At 33.9% G+C, this 16021-nt stretch overlaps 1 protein-coding gene and 1 long non-coding RNA gene across 2 annotated transcripts; both read left to right on the forward strand.

Annotated features, from left to right (window-relative positions):
• The first annotated feature begins 2726 nt into the window (after positions 1-2726).
• LOC128235834 (uncharacterized) lies at positions 2727-9042 on the forward strand. The gene is made up of 6 exons (XM_052950628.1): positions 2727-3111; positions 4491-4600; positions 4905-5079; positions 6299-6640; positions 8370-8672; positions 8855-9042. The coding sequence occupies exons 1-6, from the start codon at positions 2787-2789 to the stop codon at positions 9040-9042; spliced, it is 1443 nt and encodes a 480-aa protein (XP_052806588.1). The 5' UTR covers positions 2727-2786.
• A 351-nt stretch (positions 9043-9393) lies between these two features.
• Positions 9394-10802, forward strand: LOC128236310 (uncharacterized). Its single transcript, XR_008261313.1, has 3 exons — positions 9394-9498; positions 9822-9923; positions 10128-10802. It is a non-coding gene; the product is annotated as an uncharacterized LOC128236310 (long non-coding RNA).
• Positions 10803-16021: the final 5219 nt, after the last annotated feature.

The raw sequence follows: 16021 nt of genomic DNA on the forward strand, positions 1-16021 counted from the left end.
TTTAAGCAATCAGTTAAGTGTAACCGACTGTTTACATGAGTCATTGGTTACAAAATGGCGACTAAAAACGGTTTGCAAGCACAACAAGTGAGGGAGCTGTCGAAAAAAGTTTAAAATTAAATTCAGAAGAGACGCTTCGATGCAACAAGAAATCTGCAAATGTGCCGAGGAGTTACCTTCAAGTAATCGTTAAAAATTAAGTTTAAAAACAGTTAATTGTTAAACTGTTGTTATTTTTTATTATTACATTTATTGACTGTGATACATCTTTCTTGTACAATTATAATTTAATGCAACCTTACTGAGAAAATATATATGCTGTTTATTTTTTATACTGTATTTACATTGTTATTGTATTTGTTCCAAATAAACTTGATTTTATAAACTTTTTGTATTTCTAAAAAAACATAATTTTGAGACAACATTTAAGCGTTTTTATAACAAATACATTATATCTTAATATAATCTTATTATTAAGAGTACTCGGTGAGATATATTCGTTACACTGTTAGTAGCTGGGGGGATATGTGATATACACCCCCAGCTAAGTGTAACTAATATTACTATTACCTTTACCAATACTCATGTTATACCATCAACGTATGGTTACAAGTGTGAGTCCCCGAAATTAGTCAATCAGTCACATGAGAGAAAGAGAAAAAAGAGAAAGAAATTAATGGAAAAATAGAAAAAAGGTTCAAGTGTTTATACTTGACATATGCTATAAGGGGTTTTATGGTGGAAGTTTCCGGAGATCATGATTATACCAGAAGTCCGTCGATATATAGTTACAATACTCTATTAGTGAGTTATTAAAAATGTCTATGAGTTATTTTGATTGAAAATTGGAGTTTCATCCTCAGCTTATTCAAAACTGTTTTGTGAGGGAATCAGCCCAGATGTAGCATAGATGACATAAGAACATGTAAAGGAAGTAATAAATAGGATCAGTCATACAATAATAAACAATTTTAAACTTTATGTAACGTGGTACATTTCTTGAAATATAAGTTAATAAATAAGCATGTATAAGGTGATCGCATCACGTTATCTTTACCATTAAATAAAGAAGAAATGGTGCCTGATATAAGTTGACATATTTTAAGGATAGTAACGATCGGTTTAAAACAGTACTAACCTGCCCCGTTGTATCAAAATTGGACACCTCGACTAGCACAACAAGTAATAATTGATAATAATACATATACATGTCCGGTAAGCGCAGTGGTTAGCGCACTCGCTTTTCACCAAGACGACCCGGGTTCGATTCCCGGCTTGGGCGCATGTGAGTTTGGTTAGTAGTCACCAAGCCGGACAAGTGGTGTTTCTCCGAGTCCTCCGGTTTCCCCCACACTACAAGACCACACTCTCACGCAACATCATAAATTTCTTCACATTTGTTGTAAAATAAAAAAAAATGTTTAAACTTGTGCACAAAACATAACAGAATAAGAAATCGCAAATATGTCACTGTGATTACATTATATAACTTTGTGTTACTTTGTGTAATGAGGTGCATATAATCATAAGAATTATAATCTTATCGTATAAAGTAACAGATCATCACATGCACACATGTATTATAGTATAAGTGATCGTTTGTACTCGTTGCAATTGTACTAACACATATGTACAAAATAAAAACCAACAGTTACAAGTCGACTGGAAAACATGCACATTTGAGAGGGGCGTTTTTGATTGTTTGATTTGGCGGCAGTGGCTCGCACGAGGACAGGCCAACTAATGGTTTATTGACTAAACATTTGTCGTAAACATATAAACAAGCGCACATGGATATTCATGAATTGTATTAGTAAGTTCATTTTTTGTGGTTATTGTACGAGTCAAAGGTATGAACGTATGTTCACCACTCCAACAAACAATTAAATGAAAAAAATGGCAAGCTTATTTCAGACAGAATTGGCTTCTAAAGGGCTATCTGGCTGATTTGCTATATATTATTAGTTTAAACTTATTTAATTTTACAACAATTGTGAAACAAGCCATTGCAACTTATATTAATCACTCTCGTTGGCACGATGTTGCACGAGAGTGTTGTCTTGTGTGGTCTTTATATTACATATTAAACATGCACATTTTCATCCTTATTTGGAAGAAAAAGATTATGGGGCTCATATAAAGTATACTTATCTATATGGTAAAGTGCGAGATGGTAGGGTTAATTAATTTCGGAAATGCGCCAACAATTGCCATTTTCAGTTTTCTACGACATGAGAAACCTATAATGACAAAAGTAACGAACATATTAGTGGGTGGGGTGGGTTGGGGGTATTTTATACATATTAACAGCTGTATGATACGTATTTTTTGAAACACGAAAAAGCTCAATGTAAATCAGGAACGTAATTTTACAAATCAAGAAAGTTAGCAATATAAGACAAATAACATGTTTAAAAAATGGTTTGAGCAAATGAAAAAACTTGAGTAAAAATAAATATCTTCCCACGTTTCCTCTACATTTCTCTTAATACCAAAAAGTACATCAGAAGCAAACTATTAATTATTCTTGCCCTTTTATACGTATTAGAAAATACAAATAAACAGGATACACACCAAGTTAAGTGTAATGATGACTCAGGTACTTAAAACAGTTTATAACTCTCAAATGCCAAATACAAATCGCAAAACTGAAATATATTTAAACCAAGGAAGTTTTATCCTTTATCGTTTACACTAAAATTATAAATGTACAGTGCGCCTCATACATTCGATCAATAGTTTGTCAAGTTTAAAGTGAATCGTTTTTGTACAATTTTACCTAAATAATGAATCTTTTAAATGCCGTCTGTCTTACAGTAAGCATCTGTGTAATATTTGCTAAAACTGAGATATCATTGGACGTGGGAACATGCGGAAATAACACAACACTTACCTGCTCTGGATCAGGTACCTTTTCGTGGGATATTCAAAAAGGATATGAACTGTTAGTCGGTAAAGGCGATGTTTTGGAAGAAACCAAGTATTCTGTGATTGTGTCATCCACGTCTGTGAAGCTGACTATCCACAACACAGATATCAGTGATATTGGGATATACGCCTGCGAGGTCGCCTATGATGGGAGAAGTAATGCAGTTCAGCTTCAGTTCGATTGTATGTTTATAACAATGTTTATCTAATCATACTTCCCTTGGTTATTATTTAGAATCTGACGTAAACAGCATGTGCAATAGAATATCAAGTTTTTGTTCTTTTAAACGATCAAACCTAACACAGCTGACAGCGATTTATTTCTTAAGGAGCTGTGTAAAGCTCGTATAATTGTCCCTTCGCCCCAAATCTGAGTGAAGTGAACGGTCAAGCTTTAATATTAAGATAATATATGATTTAAAAAAGATTTTTACTCGCCAATTATGGATAAATAATGATGAAGAAGCGCAGATTAAAATTGCCTTATAAAGGCAAAATGTAGCAAAATACTCTAAACACAAATCATTTCGGTTGTTTAACAATAATAAGAACTCGTATAACATTCTTATAATTAGTTCACTATTTATATAAATAATTATGATGTAATTTTACGATGGCAACGTCATTATTCATGTTTTATCTTATCGTTTTTAACTTCTAAATTTATAGAAATATATCTGATATAAATTCATGTCTACCTTTGCTCGAATTGATACATTTTCGGATAAGGCAAGTAGGTCGAGTACTTGTCAATTGGTTTAAACCCCACTTAACTGTTATTTTTTACAGAGCGGTAATTCGAATTCAAATATTCACCTTTAGACCAAATCAATCTTCGTCTTTCAATCAGAATCGCATGTTGTAAAGTGTTGCACATGATGAGCGGCATACCCGAGACAGCCTTGAAAGTTCAACAATGAGAACGTTCTGCGTAGATGAGCTTGGCAAATTTGGTTTAAGAAAGATATCAGTGCATTGCTAATTGTGATTAATTCCGTAGGTTCGGCTTCAAACATTACATAAGGCAAAATGTCGCATAACCTAAAAACCTTTCATTTCGGTGGTGCTACTATATCAAAAACACATTAAACGTACACATTAATACCATATTTATATATTATGACGTGTTTTCATGATGGCGACGTCATTTATTATATACGTTTATATAAGTTTTAATTTTATCGTTGTGTTTAATTCTACATTATAGAAATAGATCTGATATAAGTTTATGTCTTCTTTTGCTCGACAGGATACATGTTCAAACAAGTCAAGTATGAAGGTCGCGAACTTGTCAACTGGTTTTAACCACACTCAACTGTTTTTTTCTTTTCACAGCGGTACTTCGAATTCGAATATTCACCTGTGGTCGAAATACATCGTGTTCTTTCAATGACTATCTCATGTTGCTGTTGAACCTTTCTTACATACATCATTTCGAAACACTGAAGCAGAACGGAAAAAGACCAGTGGCACACATTAGACGACATTGAAAGTTCCCTTTTAAGACTTGATAAAATTTGTTTATGAGTGATAACAGTGCGTTTTTAATTTCAATTTCCTAGGTCCAGCTTCAAACATAACAGCTACTGTGAATAATCTGGGACGAGTTGAATTGTCTACCGATAGGCTGTATCCAATGCACAAGGATTTCCAGGTGTCTGTTTTTCAAGGGGTATGTAGGCATGTTTAATACATTTCATGGTATGACTTTCGATGAAATGAATAAAGTTTTAACTGAAGTTCCAATGCTATTATGGATTTTGGACTTTTTAATGGGATTTCTTTGGGCAAAATATAAATGATAAGAATTGGTTGTTCTTAGTATTAAATATATCATTATTTTGAAGTGTCCTTACGTAGCTGACACAAGTCATGCATGTTTAGCTATTTGTCACAAATTGCAATGTCGGGTCAATGTTTTAAACGTGAGTTTTTGTTGATGTAGTTGACATTATTCAAATTCCTGTACTTGTTAGATTTCAGAAATCAAACTACGGGGTGCAACTCAATGCAAAATCAGTTCGAGCTATCCCGGATATTTTACATGCTGGTGGACATCGGATGACGAGGTTTTACCAGGAGAATACACATATGTTGCCATTGTTACTACTTTAACACCTTCAAGAACATTTACGGGATCCTTTGTAAAAGGTAAAGGCTTATCAATTTTACATGCAATCACATAAAAACAATGAACAAACATTGTCAAAAACAACTTCCTAGATTGTTGAAACTCTTTACATCTGAATATTAAGTTTGTTCGGTATGTCAAGATTGGCCATTGAACAGAATTGATTTTCAAACTTAAAACATTGAAAACATGAAAATACTTCGAACTAAATACCAACCATGGAGCTGTTTTTTTCTTGCTATTTCTGGAAAGCTAAGTTATGCAGGCACTAAAAGCCTGACATCTTCATATATTTTACAATGTTATTCTTCAACATCGACTGTCAACATTTTGTACAGCAGCGCATGATCTACGATCGGAGTCTTGATTGCACCTCTCATCAATATGGTCAGTAAATGAGCATACAGAAAGGTCGGGCTTGATACTGATTGAGAATTATGCTGTTAATAGTAATTTATTAATATTTCATATATTAAACAGAGCAATAGATGATGGTTTCATGGCTTCGATCGTTTCCGAAAAACTGGCTATTTAACCGAACACATTTCTGCTTTCGTTAATTTGATGGTTAATGTTAGTATGGTAACGCAATGAAGTATTTATAAGAACATGGAATTACATACACCACCTAAACAGTTAAATTCAACATTAATGTTTCAAAGTTTATGCCTCTGCTCAAATGCCACTTTCAAATCAATTCCGTTGTAACAGAATGTTAGCGTTTATATGATAAGCAGATCGTTTGGGTTAAATGTGTAAAGAGAAATAACGTGGACTTTAAATCGTCTTGGATATGGTCACGAAATTATAATTTTCATTCCTCTGTCAAATTATTGTCAATATTGTTTTAATATTTATGCGAAAAGCTTTAAACCCGGGCAACGAACTATTTCCTATGCGGAGAGACAGAAACCAAATTACATAAATGTTGTGGCGAAGGCTGTTCCGCTTTGTGAACCTTACTCAATTGAATCAGATATATTCTAGTTAACAACATTTGGTATGAAAGTTGCAATGAAAACGAGTAAAAATAATAGTTAGTATTGATATCGAGAGCATGTATGACATCTTGAATGCTCTAGGTCAAACTAGTAATTTGCCCTAGCAGCGCTTCATGGAAATAGCTAGTTAAAGGGCATTTAAGACACCGAAATGAAATTAAACTACAATGCCACAAGGCAATTATATCATATTGATTTTGTTTAGTAATTTACTTGTACTGTCAACTATCATTTCTAGATTCAACAGATGGTCGCCATTGGAACGTTACATTATATCTAACATCTGAAGATGATAATGTATATGGTACAACGCTAGAAATGGTATGCAAAGTTGTTGCATTGCAAGATAATACATATACTATGTGGAAAAGGAATTTCCAAACTGTCGCATTAATATATTCATGGGATATTCCAGTCATTCTGCCGGAATTGTATGAATACAACTACACATCTAATAATGAAATGCATTTTTACATTAAAAACTTGTCGAGCGGAAACCACAAAGATATATGGACGTGTGGAACAGCGCTGAAGAATGGTCAAATTATTACAAGTAACCAGATTCAAATTGACATTACAGGTAGGAAATCTTTAAAATATTATATGAACTTGATAGTTTTTGTTGCATCATTGACTTCATAGCAGTTGAATCAGTATGTTTTTTTTATGTTACCGCTTATGTTGTTTTCAGTCGGTATTGCGTTGTGTTAATATGTTAATGGCGTCACTATTGTAAATTAACACAAACATACATATGTTCTTATGATAAAGATTTCATTATATTGTCAATGTGTTACCTTGTACATTTGTAATTACATCACGTTAAATCTGAAGCATATATCATAACATTATATAAATACATAGCGACACAAATTATTACAAACAATGGAAACTGTGAGAAGGCCGCGGATCGATACGTTTGATATTATAGTAATTAATACAACATAAAACTACCCGTTGAAAGATTGAAACGCTTGTGCATTGAATGTAAAGTACCGTTCACCTAATATTACATTTACGACTATGGCATTCATAGTCGGTCTTAAACTTATTAAAAAAGGTTTCTAAGATTGATAGCAAATACCTCCAACAATGTCTTTCATCATCTCTAGAACACTCGAATAAATTCCGTACGATCAGCAACACATTTTATTTTCTCTTTAATGTATCCTTTTGATAGTAAAGTCGATGAAAGAAATAAAAATAATCGCTGATACGATCTTCTTGCAGGAAATCCCTAATATGATCTTATTACAGGGATTCCCTGATATGATCTTCTTGCAGGAAATCACTAATATGATCTTATTACAGGGGTTCCCTGATACAATCTTTTTGCAGGAAATCCCTAATATGATCTTATGACAGGGAGTCCCTTATACAATCTTACTGCATGAAATCCCTGATATGATCTTATTACAGGGAGTCCCTGATACAATCTTATTGCAGGAAATCCCTGATATGATCTTATTACAGGGAGTCCCTGATACAATCTTATTGCAGGAAATTATTGATATGATCTTATTACAGGGAGTCCCTGATACAATCTTATTGCAGGAAATTATTGATATGATCTTATTACAGGGAGTCCCTGATACAATCTTATTGCATGAAATCCCTGATATGATCTTATTACAGGGAGTCCCTGATACAATCTTATTGCAGGAAATCCTTGATATGATCTTATTACAGAGAGTCCCTGATACAATCTTATTGCAGGAAATCCCTAATATGATCTTATTACAGGGAGTCCCTGATACAGTCTTATTGCAGGAAATCCCTCATATGATCTTATTTCAGGGAGTCCCTGATAAGTTTTATTGCAGGAAATCCTTGATATGATCTTATTACAATGAGTCCCTGATACAGTCTTATTGCAGGAAATCCTTAATATGATCTAATCACAGGGAGTCTCTGATACAATCTTATTGCAGGAAATCCTTAAAATGATCTTATTACAGGGAGTCTCTGATACAATCTTATTGCAGGAAATCCTTAATATGATCTTATCACAGGGAGTCTCTGATACAATCTTATTGCAGGAAATCCTTAATATGATCTTATCACAGGGAGTCTCTGATACAATCTTTTTGCAGGAAATCCCTAATATGATCTTATCACAGGGAGTCCCTAATATGATCTTATTGCAGGAAATCCCTAATATGATCTTATCACAGGGTGTCCCTGATACGATCTTATTGCAGGAAATCCCTAATATGATCTTATGACAGGGAGTCCCTGATACAATCTTATTGCAGGAAATCCCTGATATGATCTTATTACAGGGAGTCCCTGATATGGTCTTATTGCAGGAAAGCCCAATGTTCCCAGCGACGTAAGTGTATTTCAGTCGAACAACAGCTTAGTCATCACATTTGTAAAGGGCGATTCAGGAGGATACATGCAAACGTTTGTACTGGAGGGTAAACTACATGGAAACGACACCTGGGGCATACTGAAAACTGTAGAGGATGATCTTGTATCGCCAGTGTTGCAGATTTTAGTTGACAACGTTCAATCAAATACGCTGTATGATGGCAGAGTTTACTCCTATAACGTAATTGGAAAAAGTGAATTTACAAATGTGTTTACATTTGCTTTGCTTCTGCCAACAGGTTCGTCGTTAAAGAAAAGTTTTATCATTCCTTTATTACCTTTTTTCAAATTACTCATATGTGCATATACAATAATATTCTTAACATAGTTTTATCCTGTTTTGGTTTGTTTCGTAAAATGTATCTTGGCCCCCATCGTATCCCAGTCGTAATAGATATTAAATGTATCAGCATGATTTCAGGAACAAGTATGCCTGATTCTTCTGTATCTCAAAATGGAGTATTAGCAGGAACGGTTGTTGGCAGTTTCACCTTTGGGACAATAGCTGGAATGTTGGTCTCATGTGTGTTTATTTCAAGCAGAACAAGAACCCCTTTCGGCAAATTGATAGGACGACACGGACATAAGCAAACAGGTCTAAACGAATGATACAATAAATAAATTGCAAATGTCTAAAGACCCGCAAAACGAATAGTCCACATAAAAATATTTTTTATATAATATACATTTTAAAGACCTTTATAGAAGGGTAATACATTATACGTGTAAAAGTGAACTTTTGCTACACCTTGCCAGACGTGTTTGCGTTTTATTATTTCCTTATTACACATAACAATGTTGCTTTTTCTATATCAAATAATGTTATTTCCATCCAATATGGATGCGCACTGTAACATTCTTTAAAGAAATGATAACAGTGATCAAGGAGCACTATTGCGCCCAAAAAAACGTTAGTAATATCTAAATCAAACCATAATAACTCAATAGAAAATAACATAATTATGTAGGTACATGTTTATATATTTACAGCCACTGAACACAGTCGGAAGGGGTTAAGTGCTAAAGCAGGAACAACATATAAAATACCCAGCATCACTGAACCTGGTAAGGTTGAGAGTGGTTTAGTGGTTAAGGTTTCTGCTTCAAGCTGTTGTGGGTTCGATACCCTTCATGGTTACTTTCTTATGACTTTTTGAAATTGACACCAGTACAGGTTTCTACCCCGAACAGGATTTGATAGTGATTCTATAAGATAGGAGCTTTCGTCACAATCGAACTAAAACAAATTGGTATGAACTAAAAAGCCTTGTTATTATGTTTACTACCGAAAATCATTGGTTCAATACGCCGACTTCCCATGAATACGTATTATCCTTTCTCCATATTTGTGTTATATTTGAATACATTTCACGATATACTGTCTGCAGGGGTAATGGAACCGAACAAAACCACTGCTTCAGTACCAGATCAGTACGAACATTTAGAAATGTGTTCTGGACACACGGAACGGGCATACGACCAACTTTCAGGTATGAGATAACGTAAGCAGCCCCAACACGCCACTTTTGGTAAAAGAACAACAACAGTCAATTAATTCCTCGTTTAAATGCCATTTCATAATGATAACATTTTTCTTGTTAATTTAATATAATATGGAGTTTGAAAATTTATAAACGTGATTTGTTGAAATTCGGTATGACAATATGGAATTCTGTTTTGTCAATTCTTTTCAGGACCAAAGAATGTATATGGCAATGTATTAAGTGCCTAGGGAAAAGCATGGCTCTGTTGAAAATGAGCAGTATCCAGAAAAAACAACTTAACTCGCTGATGGCCTCCTGTAGACAATTCAGAGTCCATTATTTTATTTTTTACAATATTTGTGTTGTTTGTCATCTGTTTTGGTCGTGTACATTAGTAATGTTGTAGAAACAAGTCCAGTAGACAAAAATCAAATATAGCCCCTTATATAAAACTTTGCCTCTTAATGTTCCTAAAATCGTGACCATGTTTTGATTATGAATAAGTAATGTATTTTACATAAATCTGGGACTTAAACATCCGGAAATTCAGATCAGATAAATGCACAGAGTTATCAATTTGAGATCAACGGTGAGATTCGTTTAAAACAGGAGGGTTTAAAAAATTTATATTTAAGTTATTAAATAAAAACGGGTATGCTCACAAATTGTCTTATTTTTAGACTCTCAGAAAAAGGGGGATAAAAAGGATAAGTAATGTATTGCTATGTTTTAGGGCATTATTTCTTGTAAAAAAATACTATTTATTGAATGAAAATGTAAATGTATTAAACGGTGTACATAGTATGAAGGTAACATAACCATATCTGTGTACAAGTGTTATTTATTAATGAAGGAAAGAAATCATTTCAATAACTGCTTAACACAATAAAGTATAAAACCTAGAGTTTATCGGCGTTTATGTTTTAGGGAATAGCATATTTTTACACGATATTTTAAATTTCATACAGATTTAAAAATATCTTATCAGCTTTCAGTAGCAAACATAGGCTGTCAACAGCACTGATATAGAATCTCCTATACTGGCTCAGCCGAGAGTAATGCATGCATCTGAAAAGGAAAACATAAGTTTTATTTTCACGTATAACGTACTCACGTTTCCTATTCCATGGAAGCTTCCATGACACAACAGAGACAATCATCTGGCCAAGATATCACAAAGCTGCGGTGGCTTGGCAAGGCGTAGTCGTTAATAGGTTGCTTTAAAACAGGCTGTAAAAACGCATTTGTTAATCAAAAGATTTTGTCAATTTTCAAATGTGAACTAATTCTGGAGCAAAACATGTACACGAGTAAATGAACAAAATCAATGAGTTGTTCGCTGTAGGGTAATTTTCTTAACAATGGTTGACCAAGAGCTTTTATCAACATGATTTATTTTTATAGAGTAAAATCATTTTCTATTTTGAATCACGGCATGGTCTTATGAGTTATTTATAGTTTTAGGCATCAAAACAATACAGAAACAAGACAAAATAACAATAAGAGAAAAGGGTATAGGTTTCACTATAGGCTTTAACATGTATTGTATATTGTTGCATGGAATACATTGACTTCATTGCACATAAATATTAATCGATCACTAAACGTTTTACACATTCTTGTAAACCTCAGACATCGTTTTCAAACCAAGACTTGATATGTTAAAATCGATGGTATTCTAAGTGCATGCTAAAAGCTTTTTGAAATACTCAACTATTGGTTCATGGCTAAAAATACGTATGTTTTCTCAGGTAGCAAATTGCACTTGATTTATTTTAAAACCTAAGGTGTACATAAACTAACCAGAATCGTTGTTATCATCATTATTGGCATGAGCACAGTATCTGAAAAAATAATATTTAAGAGGCATCACTATTTCATATGCTTCAATCCCAAAATTTTCGTGAATATGTGGTCATTGTTTAATTGCTTTAAACTATCAAATCCCTGTATTTATCATTTAAAATATCCCAGTATTTTTATTAGACATATCCCTTAAGTTTTCATAAGACCTTTCCCTGTAGTGTTCATAAGACTTATCCCTGTAGTGTTCATTAGACATATCACTGTAGTGTTCATTAGACATATCACTGTAGTGTTCATTAGACATATCACTGTAGTGTTCATTAGATTTATCCCTGTAGTGTTCATTAGACTTATCCCTGTAGTGTTCATTAGACTTATTCCTGTAGTGTTTATTAAACTTATCCCTGTAGTGTTCATTAGTTTTATTCCTGTAGTGTTCATTAGACCTATTCCTGTGGTGTTCATTAGACTTATCCCTGTAGTGTTCATAACACTTATCCCTGTAGTGTTCATTAGACTTATCCCTGTAGTGTTCATTAGACTTATCCCTGTAGTGTTCATTAGACTTATCCATGTAGTGTGCATTAGACTTATCCCTGTAGTGTTTATTAGACTTATCCCTGTAGTGTTTATTAGACATATCACTGTAGTGTTCATTAGACTTATCACTGTAGTGTTCATTAGACATATCCCTGTAGTGTCCATTAGACTTATCCCTGTAGTGTTCATTAGACTTATCCCTGTAGTGTTCATTACTTTTATCCCTGTAGTGTTCATTAGACTTATCCCGGTAGTGTTCATTAGACTTATTCCTGTAGTGTTCATTAGACTTATCCCTGTAGTGTTCATTAGACTTATTCCTGTAGTGTTCATTAAACTTATCCCCGAAGTGTTCATTAGACTTATTCCTGTAGTGTTTATAAGACCTATCCCTGTAGTGTTTATCAGACCTATTCCTGTAGTGTTCATTAGACTTATTCCTGTAGTGTTCATTAGACTTATCCCTGAAGTGTTCATTAGACTTATACCTGTAGTGTTCATTAAACTTATCCCTGAAGTATGCATTAGACTTATTCCTGTAGTGTTCATTAGACTTATTCCTGTAGTGTTCATTAGACCTATTCCTGTAGTGTTCCTTTAATTTATCCCTGTAGTATGCATTAGACTTATCCATGTAGTGTTCATTAGACTTATCCCTGTAGTGTTCATTAGACTTATCCCTGTAGTGTTCATTAGACTTATTCCTGTAGTGTTCATGAGACCTATCCCTGAAGTGTTCATTATACTTATTCCTGTAGTGTTCATAAGACTTATCCCTGTAGTGTTCATTAGACTTATTCCTGTAGTGTGCATTAGACTTATTCCTGTAGTGTTCATTAGACTTATACCTGTAGTGTTCATAAGACATAACCCTGTAGTTTTCATAAGACTTATCCCTGTAGTATGCATAAGACATATCAATGTAGTGTTCATTAGACTTATTCCTGTAGTGCTTATAAGACATACCCCTGTAGTGTTCATAAGACTTATCCCTGTAGTGTTCATTAGACTTATCCCTGTAGTGTTCATTAGACTTATCCCTGTAGTGTTCATTAGACTTATCCCTGTAGTGATCATAAGACCTTTACCTGTAGTGTTCATAAGACATATCACTGTAGTGTTCATTAGACTTATTCCTTTAGTGCTCATAAGACATATCACTGTAGTGTTCATTAGACTTATTCCTGTAGTGTTCATTAGACCTATTTTTGTAGTGTTCATTAGACATAACCCTGTAGTTTTCATTAGACGTATCCCTGTAGTATTAATTTGACATTACCCTGTAGAGTTCATTAGACATATCACTGTAGAGTTCATAAGGCATAACCCTGTAGTGTTCATTAGACTTATCCCTGTAGTGTTAATTAGACATAACCCTGAAGAGTTCATTAGACTTATCCCTGTAGTGTTCATTAGACATGACCCTGTAGTGTTCATTAGAGTTATCACTGTAGTGTTCATTAGACATAACCCTGTAGTTGTCATCAGAATTATCCATCTAGTGTCCATTAAACTTATCCCTGTAGTGTTCATTAGACTTATCCCTGTAGTGTTCATTAGACTTATTCCTGTAGTGTTCATTAGACTTATCCCTGTAGTGTTCATTAGTCTTATCCCTCTAGTTTTCATTAGTCTTGTCCCTGTAGTGTTCATTAGACTTATTCCTGCAGTGTTTATTAGTCTTATTCATTTAGTGTTCATTAGACTTATTGTTGTAGTGTTCATTAGACTTATCCCTGTAGTGTTCATTAGACTTATCCCTGTAGTGTTCATTAGACTTATCCCTGTAGTGTCCATTAGACTTATCCATGTATTGTTCATTAGACTTATTCCTCTATTGTTCATAAGACTTATTTCTGCAGTGTTCATTATACTTATCCCTGTAGTGTTCATTAGAATTATCCCTGTAGTGTTCATTAGACTTATCCCTGTAGTGTTCATTATACTTATCCCTGTAGTGTTCATTAGACATAACCCTGAAGTGTTCATTAGACTTATCACTGTAGTGTTCATTAGACTTATCCCTGTAGTGTTCATTAGACTTATCCATGTGGGGTCCATTAGACTTATCCCTGTAGTGTTCATTAGACTTATCCCTGTAGTGTTCATTAGTCTTATCCCTGTATTGTTCATTAGACGTATCCCTGTAGTGTTCATTAGTCTTATTCCTGCAGTGTTCATTAGTTGTGTTTATTAGTCTTATTCCTGTAGTGTTCATTAGACTTATCCCTGTAGTGTTCATTAGACTTATCCCTGTAGTGTTCATAATACTAATTTCTGCAGTGTTCATTAGTCTTATTCCTGTAGTGTTCATTAGACCTATCCCTGTAATGTTCATTATACTTATCACTGTAGTGTTCACAAGACATAACTCTGTAGTGTTCATTAGACTTATCCATGTAGTGTCCATTAGACTTATCCCTGTAGTGTTCATTAGACTTATCCCTGTAGTGTTCATTAGTTTTATCCCTGTAGTGTTCATTAGACCTATCCCTGTAGTGTTCATTAGACTTATCCCTGTAGTGTGCATTAGACTTATCCCTGTAGTGTTCATTAGACTTATCCCTGTAGTGTTCATTAGACTTATCCCTGTAGTGTGCATTAGACTTATCCCTGTAGTGTTCATTAGACTTATCCCTGTAATGTTCATTATACTTTTCCTGTAGTGTTCATAAGACTTATCCCTGTAGTGTTCATTAGACGTATCCCTGTAGTGTTCATTAGACTTATCCCTGTAGTGTTCATTAGACTTATCCATGTATTGTTCATTAGACGTATTCCTGTAGTGTTCATAAGACTTATCCCTGTAGTGTTCATTAGACTTTTTCCGGTAGTGTGCATTAGACTTATTCCTGTAGTGTTCATTAGACTAATTCCTATAGTGTTCATTAGACTTTTTTTTGTAATGTTCATTAGACTTATTCCTGTAGTGTTCATATGATTTATTCATGTAGTGTTAATAAGACATATCCCTGTAGTGTTCATTATACTTATCCCTGTAGTGTTCATTAGACCTATCCCTTTGTGTTCATTAGACCTATTCCTGTAGTGTTCATTAGACTTATCCCTGTAGTGTTCATAAGACTTATTCCTGTAGTGTTCATTAGATCTATCCCTGTAGTGTTCATAAGACTTGTTCCTGTAGTGCTCATTAGACTTATTCCTTTAGTGCTCATAAGACATATCCCTGTAGTGTTCATTAGACTTATCCCTGTAGTGTTCATTAGACTTATCTCTGTAGTTTTCATTAGACTTATCCCTGTATTGTTATTAGACTTTTCCCTGTAGTGTTCATTAGACTTGTCCCTGTAGTGTTCATTAGACTTATCCCTGTAGTGTTCATAAGACATATCACTGTAGTGTTCATTAGACTTATTCCTGTAGTGTTCATTAGTCTTATCCCTGTATTGTTCATTAGACTTATCCCTGTAGTGTGCATTAGACATATCCCTATATTGTGCATTAGATTTATCCATGAAATATTTATTAGACATATTCCTGTGGGCTTCATTTGAAATATCCCTTTTGTTTTCATTTGACATACCCGTGTAGTTATCATAAGACATATCCCTGTAATTTGCACTAGAAACATCCCTTTATTTTCATTATAAATATTCCTGCAGTTATCATTAGACATATACCAATATTTTCATCGTTTTTAAGAACAACATACATGCAACATTTGTAGGTATAACATTGCAAACGCAGCTAATCAGAAGCATAAGCTTTTTTTGCTTCAAAAACGAATCACAATTTAA

Source organism: Mya arenaria, chromosome 5, assembly GCF_026914265.1.
Source record: "Mya arenaria isolate MELC-2E11 chromosome 5, ASM2691426v1".
Taxonomy (NCBI): domain Eukaryota; kingdom Metazoa; phylum Mollusca; class Bivalvia; order Myida; family Myidae; genus Mya; species Mya arenaria.